The 23,479-nt window shown below is 50.3% G+C and overlaps 1 protein-coding gene across 2 annotated transcripts in view; it reads right to left on the bottom strand.

Annotated features, from left to right (window-relative positions):
* The window catches only part of KLC2 (kinesin light chain 2), a 176,585-nt gene that overhangs the window by 109,543 nt on the left and 43,563 nt on the right, over positions 1-23,479 (bottom strand). For both annotated transcript variants that reach the window (XM_029614646.1, XM_029614645.1), the window contains exons 4-8: positions 19,698-19,770; positions 9,720-9,942; positions 9,451-9,538; positions 9,158-9,259; positions 6,151-6,324 (exon numbers count right to left, since the gene is read on the bottom strand). In XM_029614646.1, coding sequence (XP_029470506.1) covers positions 6,151-6,324; positions 9,158-9,259; positions 9,451-9,538; positions 9,720-9,942; positions 19,698-19,770 — 660 coding nt within the window. The remainder of the gene's footprint in view (positions 1-6,150; positions 6,325-9,157; positions 9,260-9,450; positions 9,539-9,719; positions 9,943-19,697; positions 19,771-23,479) is intronic.

The raw sequence follows: 23,479 nt of genomic DNA, 5'->3' as shown, positions 1-23,479 counted from the left end.
GCGGGGCTCGATCTTCAGGTAGGAGTCTTCAAGAATTTAGTTGATTAGAATTTGGAGGAACGCTCAGCGAGCGTTAGGGAGCTCCAAACTGCTTTGGAGACGGAAATTACTGAGTTGCTGCACTTCCTGTGGGGGTATATGTACCCGTGCTGACGTCAGATCCGTCTCCAACTGCTAGCACGAGCACACTATATCCCACTTGTTTTGAGTCCATCTGCTACACGCTAGGAAATTTTCCTTTCCCTGTACGTACCCAGATCAGTCCAGACTGCTGGGATGTACCCAAGCTTCCTCTAAACAGGGTGGGACTGTGAGAGTCCTGCATGAACAACACTGGCCCCAAAATGGCAAGCTTCTGCCTGTTGGACATCCAAACGGTAGTGTCGAGCAAAAGTGTGCAAAGACTGCCAGGTAGCTGCCCTGCAGATTTCCTGTGGGGAGATCAGCTGGCATTCCGCCCAGGAAGCTGCCTGTGCATGAGTAGAATGATCTTTCAGTCCTTCTGGGACCGAACGACCATGACAAATATATGCTGATGCAATCGTCTCTTTTAACCAACGAGCAATAAATAATGGCTTTAAACGCCTTCTGCCCTTTCTTAGCTCCTTGCCATAAGAGAAAAAGATGATCCGATACATGGAATCCATTAGTAGCCTCCAAGTAGTGTAACCAAGTTCGTCTGACATTACAAACGCCTCAGCTCTCTAGAGTGAGAATCTGTCAACTCCACATCCATGAAAGCTGGAAGCTCCACAGACTGATTCAAATGAAAGGCAGAGACCACTTTTGGCAAATAAGATGGAACCGCTTGCAGCGAAATACCGGCATCTGAGATACGCAGGAAAGTTCTCTACAGGACAGGGCCTGAAGCTCCTGGCCAAACAGATTGCCACCAGAAAAACCACTTTCAACATAAGTTCCTTCAAGGTAGCTCGTCTCATAGGCTCGAAGGGTGCTTCACACAAAGTCCGGAGAACCAAATTCAAATTCCAGGAAGGACATATCGGCTGAGTCGGCAGCCGCAGATGCTTTACCTCGTGAAGAAACCGCGTTACATCCGGATGAGCTGCTAGAGAAGAGCCCTAGACCTGGCCCCGCAGGCAACCTAAGGCGGAGATCTGAGCCTTGAGGGAATTAAAAAATAACCCTTTCTGAAGCCCGTCTTGTGAAAAGGAGAGGATGAAGGAAACCGATGTCCTTCGAGGATCCACCCCCAGAGACTCACACCAAGACTCAAAGACCTTCCAAACCCGAGCATAGGCTAGAGAGGTAGAAGTCTTCCAAGCCCTCAGGAGAGTAGAGATCACCTCATCCCGATATCCCTTCTTTCTCAGCCGACGCCGCTCAAAAGCCAGGCCACAAGACAAAAGTGAGCTGCCTGATCAAAAAATATGGGACCTTTGCGTGAACCTTTGCATGAACAAAGGACTGCGTGGCCACTCCAGAGCTACGAGAATGACTCGGCCCGGATGAATCTCGATCATTCTTATTACTTTTCCCACCAGTGGCCACGGTGGAAACACATACAGGAGCACATTGCAAGCCAGAGAATCACCGGAGCATAGACTCCTTCCATGCCGTAATCCCTTCTGCGACTGAAGAAGCGAGGCACCTTGGCATTTGTGTGGGTCATCATAAGATCCACGTGAGGCTTGCCCTACCGGCGGGATATCAGCTGCATGGCCTCGTCGGACAACTCCCATTCTCCCGGGTCTACCTGGTGGCGACTGAGGAAGTCCGCCTGTGTGTTTGACGCCCCCACAATGTGCGACACTGCCAACATTTGTAGATGGCGGTCTGCCCAGTACATAAATAGATTCACTTCGAGGGCCACGGGCCGACTCCTTGTTATGCCTTGCCGGTTGATATATGCCACCGTCATCGCATTGTCCGACAATACTCACACTGCCTGATGACTCAGGATGGGGAGAATACTCTCCAGAGCCAAGCGAACAGCCCAAGTCTCGAGACGATTGATCGTCCATGATGACTCTTCCTGAGACTACTGGCCCTGCACTGCCTGGTCTTGACACACTGCACCCCAGCCAGAGAAGCTGGCATCGGTTGTCACCATGATCCACCGGAGTATTTCCAGGTCCACGCTACGCTCCAAATGCAGCTGTACCAGCCACCGGGAGACAGAACTCTTCTGAGAGAAGGTTCCAACGGGTCAACAAAGCTGCTTGCAGAGGCCTCATATGCGCGAAGGCCCATGGAACCAACTCCAAAGTTGGAACCAAGGTCCTGCAAGTAATCCCAGACTCTGGGCACAGAGACTCGCAGCAGGGACTGCACCTGTCCACGCAACTTGATGATTCTGTCCCCAGAAAGAAAATCCTTGCTGATTTGAGTGTCAAAACGGGCTCTCAAAATCTCCAGGACCTGGGTGTTGCGACCGTCGCTGCCCGACATCGCCTCCCCGCCCTCCTTACCTCTTTGGCGACTCCCTCTTGCTCAAGTGGAAGGTTGGCTGCTGCGGCGTCTCTCTGCTGTCTTCCTCTGGTGTCCCCGGAGCGGCTCGACGCTGCACGCCGCCATGATTCACGAGGGCCTAAGGGCGCGGCGCAGCCCCGACTGATGTACCAGCAGTGGCGCGAACCTCAGGGGCGTCCCCCTGAGATGACATCATCCGCTCCAGATATTTAAGGTCTCAGTATCGAGTACAGCCCAGCTATCCACGATCACTGTTCCAAACTCTGAGGGACTACAGCCCAGCCGGGCACTTCCAGTATATTGAACCACCTCTGGTGGTTCAATATACTGTTTAATAAAAGAACTAGTGTGTGTCTGTCTCCAAACTCTGAGCCTGACCGGTGGTCCCTCTTGGGATCTTCCTCGGGGGGCGTGGTCATCTGCCCAAGAATCTGGCCCAAGGATCCACCCACAACTACCTCGAACACTAGCAGATTGCTAACACTGGGAGGGCACAAGATGGTTCTTGTCGAGGTTGACCACCCAACGCAGTGAGCGAAGACGGGCCAAAACTATCTCCACAGCTTGTGAGCATAGGGCCGCCGATTTCGCTCGAATGAGCCAGTCGCCAGCACTCCCTCCTTCCTCAGGGCCGCCGCCGCCACCACCACCACCATCACCATCACCTTGAACGTCCACAGGGCTGTGGCAAGGCCAAATGGTAGGGCGCAAAACTGGAAGTGCTGCCCCAGGATCATAAATCTGAGGAACTTCTGGTGACCCCGGCGAATGCCGAAGTGAAGATAGGCTTATGTCAGGTCTAGGTACACCAGGAACTCGCCCTTTCGCACTGCCGCGATGACAGACCATAGCGTCTCCATGCAGAAACAGGGTACCTTGAGGGCAACATTGACCTTCTTTAAATCCAATATAGGCCGAAAAGTTCCCTCTTTCTTGGGGATGACGAAATAAATGGAGTTACCAATTAACAATAAGCACCAAAAAATATTTTTTTGGGGAAATTATATTATCCGTAATCAATTCACATACCAATTCCCCCTTGAGAAATTCTTTTTACATCAAATCTATCAATTTTTTAATGCTCACAAATCGTGAATCATTTCAATTCGATGCAATACTTTACTGGGAGACAGTCAAGCCTATGTACTGACCCGAACTGGCTTCCCATCTAACTAAAGAAAACCGAAAATTTTTAAAGGAATGGAGGAAGGGTTTCATATATCTGAGTTTAAAACCCCCACCAGGGTGAACTCAATCCATGTGTGTATAATCATGAACCAAACCTCCTCCGTCCCTTGTTTTTTGTCTGTTTGTTTAATTTGTGTGCAACAAGCCTACACCCCTGTGTGTTTCATTTAATAAAAAATCATTTTCAAGTCTGAATGTATCATTCTTCTTTTTTTGAAATTATCAAAGACGGATAAACTTCATAGAATGGTTTAAAAAGTCCCGACTTATCTGCGAAGGTCATAGAGGGCATCCAACCCATAGGCTACCACAGCCTCCAACCACCCTGCTTGCTTCGCTTCCGCCAGCTCAAGATCGTTGGCACTCTGCAACTGCTGAACCCAGCGCAGGCTTGCTCAAAGCATGTAGCTGTTGCAAACCGCAGCATGGATGCCCAGGGCAGACACCTCAAAATCCTTTTGAGGTGTCCCTCCAGTTTGCGATCCTGCAGATCCTTTAATGCCATCACACTCGCTACAGGAATGGTAGTTCTCTTGGTAACCGCGGAAACTGAGGAATCCACTTTAGGACTCCGAAGTAACTCCAACACATCCTCCAGCAGGGGGTACAACTTGTCCATGGCCCGGCTAACCTTAAGTCCCGTTTCCGGGAAATCTCACTCCTGGATAATCATCTGCCGTAACATACTGTACAGAGGAAAAGTACGCACCGGACCCCGTAATCCTGCTAAGACAGTATCCACCGTAACAGGACCGGGATCCGCAGGAGGGTCCGCGATACCCAATTCGGCCAAAACATGAGGAATCAAGGGCGCCAGCTCATCCTTCTGAAACAGGCGGACCACCTTAGGGTCATCACCCTCCACCGGAGGGGCCTGATCTGCCATGGTGCTCCCATCTGGGTCGTCTGAGGGATGGATAGGGGCCACCAGCTCATCCCCCTGGTCCGTATCATCATCGGAGTGCTCCCGATTCGCGTCCTGATCGGCCTGAACCCGAAGAATACGCATCGCCACTGGAGTGTCGTCCCTTCGGGCAACTTTGCATGGAGGACCAGAGGGCTCCTGAGGGGGAAAAGGACCCTGCTTGTCACCCACACTGGCCAGGAAGGCCTGATGCATTAACAAAATAAATTGTGGGGAAAAAAACTGCGGGGCACGTCGAACCACCCTCCAAAGGATCAGACAAATCCTTAGGGAAGCCCCCACTTGCTCCATGGGCCACCCCAGGGCTCGAATTGGCCGGGGAGAGGGCCGGGGGGAAATCCCCTCTTCCCAGCGCCCTGCTCTCAGTGGCGCGAAAAAATACTCAAACTGGCCGCCGTTCCCGCGCTGAGCGGAAACGGGTCAGCCGGGGCCTCCTGAGCAGCAAGCAGCCTCCAGGCGCTGCGCTGCTGCAATTCCCCTATCGCTGTACCTCCGGGCGCTGTCTTCCCCACCAGAAAGGCACCGGCAACAAATGTGAGGCGCAGCTCGTCCACAGTATGACCAGTAAGAAAAAAGAAAACACCACTGCGAGGGAGCTGTCGACCGGCCCAGGGAACGCAACAATACTAAAATGAAAAGTCCCAGCCAGGTACTCCCCACACTGCTCTCTCTTTTTTTTTTTTTTAGGAAACAAAAACTTTAGCAACAAATAAATAGACTTTCCTTGAAAAATCCGGTATGAGCAGCCATAGGGGAGCCAAAGTAAGAGGGAGGGGAGAAAGCTGGACCACCAGTTATCACCCCGCCGGCCGAAAAGGATGAGAAAGCTCGGGGCTCCCACCCCCTGCTAGTCCAAAGATGCCTACAACCAGGGGGGATGGTCCCACCAGGACCTCACAACCCCCTGGGAGACTCCTAGGCAAATTTCAACCCTAACCCTTTTTTTTTTTTTTTTTTGCTTGGATCAGGACCGCAGGTTTTGCACCACCTCCATTTCTGGAGACAGTGAAATACTGAGGAGCAGCAGGTGTCTCCATATGCTGGAAGGGAGGCAAAACCCAGCAGTCTGGACTGATCCGGGTACGTACAGGGAACCTCAATTAAATTCCCTCCCACAGACTGTAGGATTTTGTACCTCCACCATCTGCTGGGTATAGCGCACAGTCAGTCAAAACATCTCTGTCTCCATCTGGAAGGGAAGCAAAACCCAGGAGGGTCTGGACTGATCCGGGAACTACAGGCTCAGCACTACAGACTAATACTAGCTCCAGAAACATTTCTCCACCTCTCACTTGGAGTTACATTTACAGCATTAAAAAAACAGGAGTTAAGTCTATGCACCTCTTTGTAATGCCTTGATTAAGAAAGCATTTCTCCATGCAAATCCTATGTACACAGTTTTACTCACATTTGCACTTTTTTGTGCACTAAACTCCTTCTTAAATTGAAGGTAAAGCTGTATGCACAAATGTTGAGTAAACTTATGTGCACCGTCAAGTGTGCCTCCTTACATTGCAGCTAGAGAGAAGGAAGGGAAAGAAAGGCTCTTTTATACAGGGAGGAATCAGAAGATGAAGGGTGGAGGAGGAGGAAGACTCTCTTACCAGGTTATTCTTGGTCTTGACTACATTAGGGTCATCAGGCCCTAGCCGGGACTCGTAGATCTCCAGGGCTCGCTGATAGTAATATTCCACCTCCTCGTACTTACCCTGGTTCTGACAAAGCAGTGCCAGGTTATTAAGCTGCTTTGCCACATCAGGATGGTATTTTCCCAGCACCTGAGAGGAGAGAAAAGGCAGAGGGAAGCACTCATAAGCAACATATGTAGTCCTTTCCACTGGCTCCAGATTCTCAAGACAGGTTGATCCAATCCTGGTTTCACCCCATTGCATGCAGGGACTTGTAGTTCTGACTTCCTATTGCATTCGCTAAGTCAGAGCTTTCCAAACTTTTCATGTTGGTGACACCTTTTAGACAAACAATTTCACGACACAGTAATTCAGTCTACTAGCAAACCAGAGGTTAAAGGTTAAGCGAACGAAACGTATTTTGACAATTTATGTATGTTTCCTTAAATATATACATAAATAAAATGTTTCACGACACAACCTATCTCATGAAAACCTTTCATTTATATAAAAAATATATAATATTCCAAGATTAATGTTATTGTTATAATTTATGAGTAACAATAATAAAACAAAATGTCTGTCTCCCACACACTCATCTCTCTCCCCGCCCCCCCCAAGCACGTCTGTTCCCCACACACTCATCTCTCCCCGCCCCCTGCACATGTCTGTTCCCCACACACTCATCTCTCTCCCCCCCAAGTATGTCTGTCCCCCACACACTCATCTCTCTCCCCGCCCCCCCAAGCACATGTCTGTTCCCCACACACTCATCTCTCCCCGCCCCCTGCACATGTCTGTTCCCCACACACTCATCTCTCTCCCCCCCAAGCACGTCTGGCCCCCACACTCATGTACCTCTTCTTTTTGATTGTTGCCAGTGTTTCATGAAAAAACAAGCGCTATTTTCCAAAAAAACAAGCCCAAGCACGTCTGACCCACACACACTCATCTCTCTCCCCCCCCCCCCCCCCCCCAGCATATGTTTGGCCCCCACACTCATGTACCTCTTCTTTTTGATTGTTGCCAGTTATGTGCTTCACTCCCTTCAGGGTTCATGCCTGCCCTGCTGCATAACACCTTCCATGATCACCAGATATTGTTGCTTGCAGTCAGAGCTCCTCGTGGCTAGGCCTCATCGGCAGCAGCAGCCAATAACAGGGACAGCTGAGCTCAAGTCCCACCCACCAAGCCCAAAAAAGCCGCGACTGACAGCAAAAATTGCCCAATAATAAGCAGCATCAGAAATCGGAGCAGGCAAAATGGCCGCCGCTCCGGAGCTGTGCGGGGAGGAGGCAGGCCTCTGCCTGCGAGCTTCCGAATCGGCCTCCGAGTTGCGCGATCGCAGCAGGGAGCCCCCCCGGCTCCGAAATTGGCCTCCGCGAAGGTCCCTCGCCACCGGGAATACACCGGGAGCACAAACCTTTGCGGGAGAGCCAAGACACCAGCTCCCCACAAGCCCCGCAGCACGACCCACACGGTATTCAGAGCACGCGAAAAAAGGGAAGGCAGCTGGGTGAAGGTTTCCACCCCTTTGGAGGCCGGGGAGACACAGCAGGCTAGGGCTGAAGAACGGATGGTAAAAGCTGATTTATTTATCTTTCTTTCTTTTTTTTTTTTTGTTTGAGTCAGCCAGCAAACAGGGGCAAAAACTTCCCTGTATGAAATCAGCACCCACCAGAGGAAAAAGTATCGTCTCTGGACCGGTGACCGGCCCACCGATAAATACTGCCCCCCAGCTCACCGGGCAGTGACACAATCTTTGGGAAAGAATGGCATTAGGGCACTGCCCTGCCTTGCCTGCCCTTCAGGACGCTCACAATTTGCTGACAGGATTTATTTTAATTTATTTATTTATTTATTTATTTTATTTAGAGGTTTCTTATATACCGAGGCACGTTTGCAAAACATCACCTCGGTTCACAATGTAACATAAATTAGCAACAGGCTTTACAATAATAACATTAACAGGTAGGGATTAACAAGGGCAGGGGAGAATAATACGAGAAATATATACAAATGTACAAGTTGATATTAACAAGTAGGTTAAATAAGCAATAAGGATGATTGGGGGGGAAGAAGAGGAGGGAACCTAGAGTAAAGAGGGGGGGAAGGAGAGGGTGGGGGGGTGTAGAATGGGCGAGGGTCAGAAGGGTGGGGAGATTGATCTAGCCAGAGGAATATCCCCAAAAGCCAAACCAAGGTAGCGAATAATCACTGAATTTGACAAGGATCAGGACCGCAGGTTATGCTCTCTTTCATCAGCTGGAGTCAGAGATATACTGAAGGATTGCAGGTAGCACGCCAGGTTATCTAGGGGGTGCTTTTCAGCTTTTCTCTGACTCCATTTGCTGGAAGGGAGGCATAACCCAGCAGTCTGGACTGAAAAAAAAAAAAAGTTAATCGCTAGAAAAAAAAAGCCCAAACTCATGTCAGAGTTGACCAGGCTTGAGCGACACACCTACACACTGCAGGCGACACACTAACGTGTCGTGACACACAGTTTGGAAAGTTCTGCTAAAGAAAGACTACAAGCCCCTTATGCAACCAGATCAGCCTGTCCTGAAAATTTGGAGCCAGTTGGCAACCCTATCCCTACTTCCCTGAAAGTCAAAACCCATAGCTCAGCACAAAAAGAGACTACATCCAGTCTGAATCCCATCTACATAAACACATACAATCTGCAGTCCAGCCACAACCAAGACTGACACTATACATACCTACACACAACTCGTTTAGCCTCCACAAAGCCCTTCCCCACATACGAACAATCCACCTCTCCCTTCCCCCCCCCCCCCATTTCCCCACAAACCATCCAACCCTCAAAAATATCCAAATAAATACAGTCCACCCACAAAGGCTGAAGACTATAAGCACATAGATCTCTTCCCTGCAAAAATTCTCTCCTTATACTGATACACTCCTTCTTGCATGACATCACAGTGCCTCACTGGCACCAGTGGAGGGCACCGGGGGCAAGTACCTTCTCCCGAATCTCCAGAGCTCGTTTGCACAGTGGCTCCGCCTCCTTGTATTTTCCTCTCTTCCCATACAGTACTGCCAGGTTGTTCAGGGTCGCTGCTACCTGCAACAAACAAATAATTCAATTGGAATAACAGACTAGAAACATTACATGAAAAGACTCCTATAGAGGCAGGAGAATATCACTCCAGAAGAGGAATGGGGTGCTGCAGGACAGAAGAGAGGTGCATTGGCAGAATTGTGTGTTTGTAGAGTGGGCAAGGGAGGAAATGATCCTCCACTGCAGAGACTTACAGCTGGATGGTCTTTCCCCAGGGTCTTCTCCCGAATCGCCAGCGCATCATTCAACAGATGTGCTGCCTCCTTGTACTTGTTCTGGTCCCTGTGAGCACAGAAGCAGTGGAATTTATTTTACCATTTAAAACTATTAATCCCAGAGGGTTCCACTTCACTTTGCCTGCTCCAAACTATCCTCCTGTGTGTTCCATTAATTCCACTGACTCTCTACACTTTACAGACAGCAGAGGCTACCTTGGGCTCCCCTCATCCATCTCCAGACCCACCTGTACACCAGGGCCAGGATATTCAGCATAGTGGCCACATCTGGGTGGTCATGGCCAGAGGTCTTCTCCAAGTCTTCCAGTGCCTGCTTGCAGAGAGGTACCGCCACCTCATAGCGACCCTGGGAGGCATACTGGATCACCAGGTTATGGAGCGTGCGCAGGCGGGCCGGGATCTCATAGCCTCCGTGCTGGGCTGCTGCCTCTCCTGGAGTGGATTGCTGGGCTGAAAAAGACAAGGCATATGTGGGAAGTTTGCGGAGGTGGTTGACATGCGACAGTACAGCCTGATTATTAAGGGTGGCTTGTCACTCCATCATCTCTGCTCATTTCTACATGTGTGGTATGAATGAGAAATTATTACTTGTATAATTTCCTTTTTTTTTTAAGGATAGTCAGATGAATCCGGAACAAGTGGGTTATGCACCTCTACCAGCAGATGAAGACAGAGCAAGCTGATGTCACAGTACATATACCCCTCCAGTGACATCAGCCTGCCAGTATTTTATTCAAAAACAACTGTGGACAGACTAGCAAAAAACTTGATTAATAACAGATAACCATTTCAATACTCTGCCAACAGGCAACACTGAGCTCAAACAAGAATGTAATAATACTAGCTAGGGACTGGAGTAACACTTACCAGTAATCCCTGTAACATGTAAGCACACAATAGGATCAATACACAATCATTCGGCAGCTGAGGGAGGGAAGCTGGATTCATCTGAATGTCCTAAAGAAAAGGAAATTATCAGGTAAGTAGTAACTTCTCATTTCTTATTGTCCAGTCAATGAGTCCAGAATAAGTGGGATGTACCCAAGCTACTCCCGAATAGGGCGGGAGGCTGCCCACGGTCCAGTCAAAACCGCACGCGCAAACGCCACGTCCTCCCGGGTCTGAACATCCAGACAATAATACCTGGAAAAGGTGGGCAAGGAGGACCACGTTGCAGCTCGGCAAATGTAGACGGGAGACCACAATTTCACTTCTGTCCATGACACTGCCTGAGCCCTAATGGAATGAGCCCTGACCTGATTAGGTAACAGCTTCCCAGCATCAAAGTATGCAGCCGTGACTACTTCCTTAATCCAGCAAGCTATAGTAACCCACAAGGCCAGCTCTCCCTGCTTAGTACTCCGTGAAGGACAAACAGGCGATTTGACTTCCGCAAAGGCTCAGTAACCTCTAGATACCTGACAATACGTCTCTTGACATCCAAGGGTCACAAAAGATGATACTCCTCTACCTCTCTCTCTATCCAGAGATGGCAGGGAGATGGACTGATTCAAGTGAAACTCAGTGACCACCTTCAATAAATATTTATTTTATTTATTTTAAAAGTTTTTAGATACATATATGTCACCTCCACTTCGCCACAAGTAAGAGACCTGGGTGTACTTCTAGACAACAGACTCAGCCTCAACAAGTTCGTAAATAACACCACGAAAGAATGCTTATTTAAATTGCAAGAACTAAAGAAACTAAAACCACTACTACACCACAGAGACTTCCGCCTGGTTCTACAATCCATCATACTCCCGAAACTGGACTACTGCAATTCTCTCCTTCTGGGCCTGCCCGCCTGCACCACCAAACCACTTCAGATGGTCCTGAACGTCACGGCCAGAATTCTCACAAACACCAAAAAAAGGGATCATATCACCCCCATCCTCAAGCACCTTCATTGGCTACCGATTAAATACAGGATTCACTTTAAAACCATTATGATGATACACAAAGCCCTACATAACATCTCTCCGCTCAACTTAACTTTTCAACTCCAGCTACACACCTCCAAGAAACCAACTAGAAGTGCGTATAAGAACATGCTAATCACCCAGCCGGCAAAAACCTCCCTGAGGAAACGCGCACTATCCACAGCGGGCCCCACACTCTGGAATTCACTCCCTCCAGACCTTCGCCTTGAACCTTGCCATAGTACACTCAAAAAGAAACTAAAGACTTGGTTTTTCACACAAGCATTCCCGGAGAACTAAGAACAAGCATTCCCGGAGAACTAATAACAGGAAGAATTACAATATCAGTGTAGTCTTTGACCCCCATCGCCTCTGTACATAAGTTCCTGAAAAGTTCGTTACTGAAACTTAATTAGTCATGATTGTTCGCTGTAAACTCCTCTAAGCTCCTTTATGCTCCTTAAAGTTTCTCTGTTAATTGTTACAATGTAAGCCGCCCACGAGGCGACAGTTTTACTTCCTTGTACACTGGTGTGATATGTATATTATACAGGAACATCGGTATATAAAAACTAAAAATAAATAAATAAATAAATATAATGTGGTAAAAATTAATTATTAGTACCCGAACAAAATAAATTTCTAACATTTAGGATCTTCATGACATGGAAGATTTATTTTTTTTTTTTTTAATTAAAATTTTTATTGAAATTTTCAAAAATAAATTACAATGTCAAATTCAAATATTAACACATTTCACAATGAGTTAACAGTTATACATTAGTAACAGTCATAGCAATATCGTGAAGAAAAACAGCTTAAAGACAACAATGACATCTCAGTTTACACAATAGCATATTGTAATTCCAACACGTAAATGAGCCCGTTAGTCATTCCCCCTCCCTTCCCCCCTCCCCCCCTCAGGAACTGACATCCATGCTATTCATAATACCTATCCACAAGGTGTCATTCTGTTGAATCAGGTGTTTAAAGCTATGCTTTAAGGAACTTAAGAAGGAATATCATATTCATAAATCAATCAGTCAGGAAGCATTCCGTAAAAGAGCAACAAGTGTGTATACATTCGACTCGACATAATGAAGCGTTTGGGGTATCCTCGTGCATCTTCAGATCTTATGGTTACATTGAGGGTTCTCTGTAGACTGGAATGGGAACATAGCATGAATTAATGAGTCTCAGGTGAAACATATCACCAAGTTAGACAGTGACAAAGGGAAGGTCTATGAAATCGGGACCCCTGAGGGTACCCAGTCAAGTGAAGGTTGCCATACTTTATGGTACTTAGTTAGGCGATTATACTTGACTGCCGTTAAATGGTCCAGCCGTCGATACACCTGCACTTTGGCTAGGACCTCAGATAAAGCTGGAAGTTTGGTAGTCTTCCAATGTTGGGCAAGGGACATACAAGTCGCTATCAACAGAAAAATGCACAATTTTTGCTGAAACTGATCTAGCCCGTCGACTGCTGCATTTAATAAGGCAGCCGCAGCTCCCATGTAATGTGCAGGTTCAGTAATTGACCCAGCCAGCTAGCCAAGGCATTCCAAAAGGGAATGATCTTCGGGCATGTTCACCATATATGGAGATAAGAACCTAATCCTCCGCATTCCCGCCAGCAATCAGAGGAAATGGAAGGGTATATCCTATTGTGATGCAGTACAACCTGGCCCGGGGCAGAAAGGGCTAGGACATAGGAAAACAGTCACAGCTAATGCCAAACCTAGACACCAGAGGGCGAGCAGGAGGGTGGCACGAACTACAGTTCCCAGGTTCCCTGAACCGGCACCTGATCCCTGGCTGGAGAGTGAGCAGGAACAGGTGGAGGAAATAGGGACTGATGCCTATGACTCAGCAGAGTCCATGGAAGCAGAGGAAGAGGGCATGCCAGCGTGGTGGAACTGGCCACAAAAGCCCAGCTACTCAGAGTCAGGGGAGGAGGAGATGGAGGTAAGCTGGGGAGAGGAAAGCTCCAGCTGTTCCTCTATGGAGGTGGAATAACCAGGAGGTTGGGGGATGGGCAAACACTTTGTTTGTACAAGGAGGGTTGAGAAAGGTTGGAAAGGAATTGTTGTTTTAAATGCTGTTTAATTCTGGCTGGTTTAGGCGAACCTAAGCGTTTAGGCTTGGGCAGGCTAAGACAACCAGGCATTTATATGGGCTGCAGCCGGTGAGGCTACAGGACCACATTAAACTCTTTTGTGATAAAGGAAAATTAGTTTCTTACCTGATAATTTTCATTCCTGTAGTACCAAGGATCAGTCCAGCACACCTGGGTTGTGACTCCGCACCAGTAGATGGAGACAGAGCAAGATCTGTTGGACTTAGCCATATATAGCCACGTGCCTCACACAGCCCCTCAGTCTTACGTAATGTCAAAGTAGAAAGGGACAGGAAACTATCTAGATAACCTATCCTCAACAGGGCCCAATCCAAAAACCCCCAACTGGAACAGAACTCCCCAACCGGAGGAGCGAAACAAGTAATCAGATTAGATAAACAAAACAAGGAGCGGACTCTCCGTTACTTCCGAACAGCAAACCCGGGCGGGATCCTGGACTGATCCTTGGTACTACAGGAACGAAAATTATCAGGTAAGAAACTAATTTTCCTTTCCCTGTACGTACCAGGATCAGTCCAGGACACCTGGGATGTACCAGAGCTAACTTACCGAGGGTGGGAAGCAGAGAGTCCCGCTCGGAGTACCCTCTCTCCAAATCCCCCAGCATCAGTAGCCTGAACATCCAACCGGTAATGTTTAATGAAGGTATGCAACGATTTCCAGGTAGCCGCCCTGCAAATCTCTTGAGGCAACACCTGAGAAGATTCCGCCCAAGACGCAGCATGAGATCGCGTCGAATGAGCCCGAAGACCCACCGGCGGTGATTTACCCCGCAGAATGTACGCGGAACCAATGGCCTCCTTAAGCCAACGGGCGATCGTAGTGCGGGACGCCGCAGAACCTTTCTTCGGACCCGACGTCAACACAAACAGATGATCCGTCAACCGAAAAGAATTAGTGACCTCTAGATAGCGAAGAAGGGACCTCCGCACATCGAGCTCTCTCAAGTCTCTCGATTTCGGGTCTGAAGACTCCCCAACCGCGAAAGCGGGAAGCTCAATCGATTGATTCAAATGAAAAGCCGACACGACCTTAGGCAGGAAGGAGGGAACCGTCCGCAAGGAAACCCCTGAATCGGAAATGTGCAAGAAGGGCTCCCTACAGGACAGGGCCTGCAACTCGGACACCCGGCGAGCCGACGCAATCGCTACCAGGAACACAGTCTTCAACGTGAGATCTTTGATCTTAGAACGCTTCAGGGGCTCAAACGGAGCTGAGCATAAGGCCGAGAGCACCCAGTTGAGGTTCCAAGACAGACAAGGGAGCCGCAAAGGAGGACGGAGGTGTTTCGCTCCCTGAAGAAAACGGGAGATATCCGGGTGGAGAGCCAGGGAGACTCCCCGGACCTTACCACGCAAACAACCAAGCACCGCCACTTGGACCCGTAGGGAACTGCACGCTAAGCCTTTGGCCAGCCCAGCCTGGAGGAAAGCCAAAATATCGGAAATAGCAGCGGAAGTGGGATTCAGACCCCGCTCCACGCACCATTCCTCAAAAACTACCCAGACTCGAACATAAGCCAGAGACGTAGACTGCTTCCTGGATCTCAGCAACGTGGCAACTACCGCGTCCGAGTAGCCTTTTTGCTTCAATCGATACCTCTCAAAAGCCATGCCGCGAGACAGAAGTGATCCGCATCCTCCAAACAGACGGGGCCCTGATGAAGGAGCCCTGGAAACCCCTATAGACGAAGGGGTGCTGCCACCGACAACTGGACCAGGTCCGCAAACCACGGACGGCACGGCCACTCCGGCGCTATCATGATCACGTTGGACGGGTGCAATTCTATGCGCCTTAGGATCTTGCCGATCATGGGCCACGGTGGGAACACATACAGAAGCACCTCCGCCGGCCAGGGAAGCGCCAACACGTCGACTCCCTCTGCTCCCCTTTCTCGGCGTCGACTGTAAAATCTCGGAGCCTTTGCGTTGTGCCTCGTGGCCATCAGATCCATGTGGGGCGTTCCCCAATTCCTGCAAATGAAAAGAAATGCCTCGTCCGCCAGCTCCCACTCTCCGGGATCCAGGTGGTGCCGGCTGAGGAATCCGCCTGGACATTGTCGACTCCTGCTATGTGAGAAGCAGCGAGATCGCTGAGATGCCGCTCTGCCCAGACCATCAAAGACCGCGCTTCCTCCGCCACTTGAGGGCTTCTCGTTCCGCCCTGGCGATTGATGTAAGCCATGGTGGTAGCGTTGTCCGACAATACCCGGACCGCCTTTCCCCGTACGAGGGGCAGAAAAACTTGCAATGCCAGACGGACCGCTCTGGTCTCCAGGCGGTTGATGGACCACCGAGTCTGCGACTCTGACCACAGACCCTGAACCGACTTCCCTTGGCAAACTGCACCCCAGCCGGAAAGACTGGCATCCGTGGTCACCACCGTCCAGCTGGGCACCAGAAGAGAGACACACCACAGGAGAGATGTTTGGAATCCAGCCACCAGCTCAGGCTGGATCGCGCCTGACTCTCGAGAGGCAGTGGTAGATAGAACTCCTCGGAAACTGGCTTCCAGCGGGAAAGCAATGAAGACTGCAGCGGCCGCAGGTGAGCGAACGCCCAAGGGACTAACGCCAGCGTGGAGGCCATAGACCCCAGAACCGTCAGGTAATCGCAGACTCGCGGACGGTGTAGAGAGAGAAGACGCCGCACCTGAGACTGCAGCTTGCATATCCGATCCTGAGAAAGAACCACCCTGCCCCGTTTCGTGTCGAAAACGGCTCCAAGATACTCCAAGGACTGAGTGGGTTCCAGATGACTCTTGTTGTAGTTGACCACCCAGCCCAGGGACTGCAAGAGCTGTAGCACCCTGGCCACCGCCTGCCGACACAGCCTCTCTGACTTCGCCCGAATCAGCCAATCGTCGAGGTAAGGGTGAACCAGAAAGCCTTCGCGACGCAATTGCGCCGCCACCACCACCATCACTTTCGTGAACGTCCGAGGCGCTGACGCCAGGCCGAACGGGAGAGCCCGGAACTGGAAGTGCCTTCCCAGAATGCAAAACCACAGGAACCGCTGGAACGCTGGATGGATGCCCACATGAAGGTATGCTTCTGTGAGATCTAGGGACGCTAGGAATTCTCCTGGCCGCACTGACGCGATCACCGACCGAATGGTCTCCATCTTGAAGTGAGGGACTCGAAGGCATCTGTTGACTCCCTTCAGATCCAGTATTGGACGGAAAGTGCCATCTTTCTTGGGGACTATGAAGTAAATGGAGTAACGTCCCTTGCCGTACTGACCGGCGGGAACCGGAGAAATGGCTCCCAAGCTTTCCAGTCTTCGGATGGTGTCTAGCACCGCCGCCTTCTTCTTGGGATCCTTGCAAGGTGAGACCAGGAACTTGTCCGCTGGGATGCGAGCAAAATCTAACTCGTAGCCGTGTCTTATCACGTCGAGGACCCACTGATCTGACGTCATGATGGCCCATTCCTCGAGGAATAAGGATAGACGCGCCCCCACGTTGGGAACAACGAGCCGAGGACGCGACGAGGGATGGGCCGGCCGAACTTCATTGTGAAGGCTTGGACCCCGCACCCGACGGGGCCCCTCCTTGCTGGCCAAAGCGTTTGCCCCGAAAGGACTGCTGCCACTGAGTGTTTCGCGAGGAGGACGGCCTATACGAGGGCCCGGTGGATCTTTGCGGCCTTGACTTCCTGGGCCCCTGGAACCGGGCTCTGCCGGAGAAGGAAGACCGCGACCGGGCCCTATCCTCTGGCAGCTTAAACGCTCGGTTCTCACCCAGGGAAACCATCAAGTCGTCCAACTCCTTGCCAAACAGCAATTTCCCCTTAAAGGGCAATGCTCCGAGGTGAGCCTTGGAAGAGCCATCCGCTGCCCCGTTGCGCAGCCAAAGGAGACGGCGTGCCGACACCGCTGCCACCATGGCTCTAGCTGAGGTGTGCAAAAGATCATGGAGTGCATCAGCCCCATATGCTATAGCCGCCTCCAACCTGTCTGCTTGGGAAGCCTCCTCCGAAGAGAGACCCGCATTCGCCTGAAGGACCTGAGCCCAGCGCAGACTAGCTCGCATAGCAAAGTTCGTGCAAATGGCGGCTCGCACCCCTAGGGCGGAAACCTCAAAAATCTTTTTGAGTTGTACCTCCAACTTCCGGTCTTGAATATCCCGGAGGGCCGTCGCTCCCGTGACCGGGATGGTAGACCTCTTCGTGACCGTGGACACCGCCGAATCCACCTTGGGGAGCCTGAGGAGCTCCAGCGCATCCTCCGGTAAAGGGTAAAGTTTGTCCATGGCCTTGCTGACCTTCAAACCTAACTCCGGAGTATCCCATTCCCGGAAGAGGATATCCTTGGACGAAAAATGAAAAGGGAACGTGACCGCCGGCCCTGTAAGACCGAGCAGGACAGGATCCATGTTGGCCTCTTGGCGGACCACCACCGGAGGAGCCTCAATCTCCAGCTCCTGGAGAATGGCCGGGATGAGTGGTGACAGTTCCTCCCTGCGGAACAGCCGCGCCACCTTGGGGTCATCACCTTCGACGGCCTGTGCTCCTTTTCCTGCACTGGGCTGTGCAGAGCCATCTGCTGCTGCCTTCCCGGCCCCTGGCAGGGGCTCCTCGGAGGCCTCCGTATCCGCCCCGGACGAATCCTCGGAATCCGATTCCTGCGGCACCCCTCGGGGAAGCCGCGTCCCCCGGGACGCACCCTGGGTGATCTTCGCCACCCTCCTGGCCGTCTTCTTCTGTGGCGGGGACTGGTGAACCCTTGCGCGCAAGACATTCCCTCGTCTGCGCTTGCCTCGCTTGCATCTGAGGACTTTGCGCAGCAAAAGCGCAAAATCCTCAGAAAACTCACCAAATCCGTTGAGTCGCTCCCAGAATTCCCTCGGGACTGAGGCCCCTCCGAGGGGACCTCCCCCGCCGTGCCCCGCTGCGGGGAAAGCGCAGGAGGCAAGGCCGAAGCCCCCACCGTTTCCCGCGAAATCACCCGGCCGGTGGACAAAATGGCCGCCACTCCCGCGCTAATCGGGAACGGGTCTGGAGGACTGTCAGGAGGGGCCCCCCCTTGCGACGGCGATCGCGCGACCCGGGAACGGGCCCCCCGAGGCGCCGCAGACGATCCCTCGTCTCCTGGGACGCAGGCCGAGCAAAGGCCGTCCCGGGAGAGACGTGCGCGCGCCGAGCCGCAGGCCCTGCACTGCGAGCCACGCGGTATGCCGACAACGGCGGGGAAACAAAGACGCGCCGAAAAGAAACCTAAGAAACTGAAGAAAACTCAAAACTGAAAAAAAAATTACCACGGGCACAATTCGGCGACCTCCCCCCTGCCGACGGCACCCCCCCCCCCCCAAGCGGAACGGAGCGCAACGCCAGGCAACGGAGAGCCGACAGAAAAAAAACAGTAAAACACTTTTTTTTTTTTTTTTTTTTACAAAAAAACAAACGCTGTCCCTGGTACTGAAAAGCCCTATTTCCTGCAGGGGTGAGTGAACCGGGCTCCCCGGTGTCACCCCCGACGCTGCCACTAGACCAGCCGGGTCCTCGACCCTAGCAGCGGCCTCAACCTGGGGAGGGTAGTCCCCTCAGGACCTCTCAACTCCCCAGGGAAGCAGGGCAACTGGGACTAAAATTGAACAAAACCCAATTTGGAGAAAAAAACCAAGTAGGCCTAATAAAAAAATTAACCCAAAAAGCGAACCTGACTAACCACACAGAATCAGGCCAGACAGGGCTGTGACCGGACCTGCACCATCTACTGGAGACAGAGTAAGATTGAGGGGCTGTGACTGGCACAGGGGCATATATGGCTCCGCCCACAAGTTTTAGTCTGTCTCCATCTACTGGTGCGGAGTCACAACCCAGGTGTCCTGGACTGATCCTGGTACGTACAGGGAATAAGCAATTCTCAGTGGGGAGATGCACGTCCACCATCTGGTGGAGACGGAGAATACTGGCAGGCTGTCACTGCAGGGGTGTATATACTGTGACATCAGTTTGCTCCGTCTCCATCTGCTGGTAGAGGTGCATAACCCACTTGTTCTGGATTCATGTGACAGGACGCTAAGAAAGCTCCTGCTGTTTTCTTCTTTCACTTTCTCTCTCAGACACCTTCTGGGAATGAGACTATTTAGTCCTGCTGCATGTTGGAGTTAAGGGGAGAAGTGCAGATGCACAGGCTCCTCACCTTGACTATGCTCATCATCATTGGGGAAGAGATCATCCAGGGTGTCCTTGGCAGTCTCACCACTCTTCTCTTCCTGAGGGATACAGAAGATGGGGGAAGAAGGGTGTTAAATATGTCACAGGATGCACTTGCTCACAGGATCAAAGTTTTGATCTTTATAATTTGTCTTTCAAGTCTCCATTCCAGCTCAGTAAAAAGAAAAATTGGTTCTTACCTGCTAATTTCCGTTCCTGTAGTACCACGGATCAGTCCAGACAGATGGGTTTTGCCTCCCATCCAGCACATGGAGACAAAGAAATTTTTACTGACTCTGCAACTTAACCAGAGGTGCCACCTGCAGTCTGCCAGTATGGAACTTTACCCAAGCCAGATACAAACAAAACCTTGAAGAACCAATTGAACTATCTTGCAAGAAAAACGAACAGTGCCTGCAGCAACCCCTGTGCAGGATTATCGAGAACCTGAGTCATTCTTCATAGGAACAGAAGTGATTAAGCAGGCTCTGCTGAGAAAACAGGCAACCGAGCGGACTCTCCAATACCTCCTTCCCAAACCAGGTGGGCATCTGGATTGATCCATGATACTACAGGAACGAAAATTAGCAGGTAAGAACCAATTTTCCTTTCCCTGTACATACCTGGATCAGACCGGACAGCTGGGATGTCCCGTTCGGAGTGCACTTTCACCAAAACCACCAGATTCTAGAACCCGGACATCCAAATGGTAATGCCTGGCAAAGGCGTGCAAAGACTTCCAAGTAGCTGCCCTACATATTTCTCGCGGCGATACTTGCTGACATTCGGCCCAGGAGGCCGCTTGTGATAGGTAGAATGCTCCCAAAGACCACTGGCACCAGACAACCCTGAGTAATGTATGCCGAGTTAATGGCCTCCTTCAACCACCGCGCAATAGTAGTCCTGGAAGCTTTCTGCCCCCTTCTGGGGCCACTCCATGGAACAAAAAGATGATCAGACAATCGGAAACTATTCGTCACTTCTAAGTAATGCAAGAGAGCCCTCCTCGCATCCAACTTCCGCAACTCTTTGGACTGAGAGTGGAAGGGACAGAGTCCGGAAAGGAAGGCAATTCCACAGACTGATTTACATGAAAGGACGATACCACCTTAGGCAAGAAAGAGGGGACCGTTCTCAAGGACACTCCCGAGTCCAAAATCCACAAAAAGGGCTCCCTGCAAGACAAGGCCTGAAGCTCCGACACCCGCCTGGCAGACAATATCACCACCAGAAAGATCACCTTTGAAGTAAGATCTTTCAACGTTGCCTGCTTCAAAGGCTCAAACGGGGAGGAACACACAGCTTTCAGGACGACATTCAAACTCCAGGAAGGCAGGGATTCCAAACCGGAGATCTCAGATGTTTCGCTCCCCCGGTGAAAACTGACTACAGCCGGATGGGCCGACAAAGCAACTCCCCGTACTTTGCCACGAAAACAACCTAGGGCCACCACCTGAACCCTCAGGGAATTAAAAGATGACCCCTTAATGAGGCCATCCTGTAAAAAAGACAATACATCCCCCACAGAGCCCCAAGAGGATCCACGACTCGAAAAACCCCCATACTCTGATGTACGCCAAAGAAATGGAGGTTTTTTTAGACTGGAGCAGGATAGCGATCACCCGCATCAGAATAACCCTTATTCCTCAAACACTCCCTCTCAAAAGCCAAGCCGCTAGACAAAAGCGATCTGCCTGATCAAAACAAACAGGGCCTTGATGCAGAAGATTCGGCAGGTGTCCCAACCTCAGGGGCCCTTCCACCGCCAGGTTGATCAGATCCGTGAACCACGGACGTCTCGGCCACTCCGGATCCTCGCCTGGGTGGATTTCGATGCGGCGCACGACCTTGCCTATTAATGGCCTTGGCAGGAAGACATACAGGTTGCCCATCGAATACAGGATAAATTACAAGGCCTTATGTACCATACACAAACTAATATATGATAAAGAAGCAGACTGGCTAAACACAGCCTTACGAGTACACGTTCCACAAAGAAACCTCCGCTCAGCAAACAAAGCACTACTAACAATCCCTTCAGTAAAGTCAGCAAAATTAACCCAAGTGAGAGAAAGGGCTTTATCATTGGCTGGGCCCATACTATGGAACACGATGCCTCCTGTACTCAGATTACAGAGTAATCTCAAAACTTTTAAGAAAAATTTAAAAACATGGCTCTTTAAAAAAGCCTTCACTAAAGAGTCTGGAGGGTAGAGAATGAAAGTACAGGGTAATGCAGATGAGAATGAATTTACTCAATCCTACATTTAAGAAACATAGAAATGACGGCAGAAGAAGACCAAACGGCCCATCCAGTCTGTCCAGCAAGCTTCACATATTTTTTTCTCATACTTATCTGTTTCTCTTAGCTCTTTGGTTCTATTTCCCTTCCAACCCCACCATTAATGTAGAGAGCAGTGATGGAGCTGCATCCAAGTGAAATATCAAGCTTGATTAGTTAGGGGTAGTAGGGGAAGTAACCGCCGCAATAAGCAAGCTACACCCATGCTTATTTGTTTTACCCAGACTATGTTATTCAGCCCTTATTGGTTGTTTTTCTTCTCCCCTGCCGTTGAAGCAGGGAGCTATGCTGTATATGCGTGAAGTATCAGTTTTTCTTCTCCCCTGCCGTTGAAGCAGAGAGCTATGCTGGATATGCATTGAAAGTGAAGTATCAGGCTTATTTGGTTTGGGGTAGTAACCGCCGTAACAAGCCAGCTACTCCCCGCTTTGTGAGTGTGAATCCTTTTTTCTTCTCCCCTGCCGTTGAAGCAGAGAGCTATGCTGGATATGCGTGAAGTATCAGTTTTTCTTCTCCCCTGCCGTTGAAGCAGGGAGCTATGCTGGATATGCGTGAAGTATCAGTTTTTCTTCTCCCCTGCCGTTGAAGCAGAGAGCTATGCTGGATATACTTGAAGTATCAGTTTTTCTTCTCCCCTGCCGTTGAAGCAGAGAGCTATGCTTGATATGCATGAAGTATCAGTTTTTCTTCTCCCCTGCCGTTGAAGCAGAGAGCTATGCTGGATATGCGTGAAGTATCAGTTTTTCTTCTCCCCTGCCGTTGAAGCAGAGAGCTATGCTGGATATGCGTGAAGTATCAGTTTTTCTTCTCCCCTGCTATTGAAGCAGAGAGATATGCTGGATATGCGTAAAGTATCAGTTTTTCTTCTCCCCTACCGTTGAAGCAGAGAGCTATGCTGAATATGCATTGAAAGTGAAGTATCAGGCTTATTTGGTTTGGGGTAATATCTCAAAGAGATAGTAACTCAATAATATACCTGGACTTGACCAACAATACTCAAACAATGATTTTATTTATGAAATTGTAACCGAACTTTATTGGCACCTGTTAGAATGTACGATAGACTAAGGTAATTAAATGTAGGTTATGTGCCTATTTGTAAACCGTTGCGATGGTATATAAAACTTAGCGACTGTATAGAAAAGTTTTTAAATAAATAAAAATAAATAAATACAGGAGAACATGCACTGGCCAGGGCAGGACCAGGGCGTCCACTCCTTCCGCGCCCATCTCCCTCCGCCTGCTGAAGAACCGAAGAGCCTTGGCATTGCGCAGCATCGCCATCAGATCCACACGAGGAATGGATCACCTGAGACAAAATGAGTCGACATGCTTTGTCCGACAACTCCCACTCCCCCAGGATGGCTCAGAAAATCTGCTTTCGACTTATTGACGCCTGCAATGATGCTGCCAATCTCTCCAGATTGAGCTCGGCCCAGGCGACCAACTCCTGGGCCTCTGCACGG

The sequence above is a fragment of the Rhinatrema bivittatum genome, chromosome 8, assembly GCF_901001135.1.
Source record: "Rhinatrema bivittatum chromosome 8, aRhiBiv1.1, whole genome shotgun sequence".
NCBI classification, from domain to species: Eukaryota; Metazoa; Chordata; class Amphibia; order Gymnophiona; family Rhinatrematidae; genus Rhinatrema; species Rhinatrema bivittatum.
The sequence above is the reverse complement of the archived record's forward strand: the minus strand, read 5'-3'. Positions and strand labels throughout refer to the sequence as shown.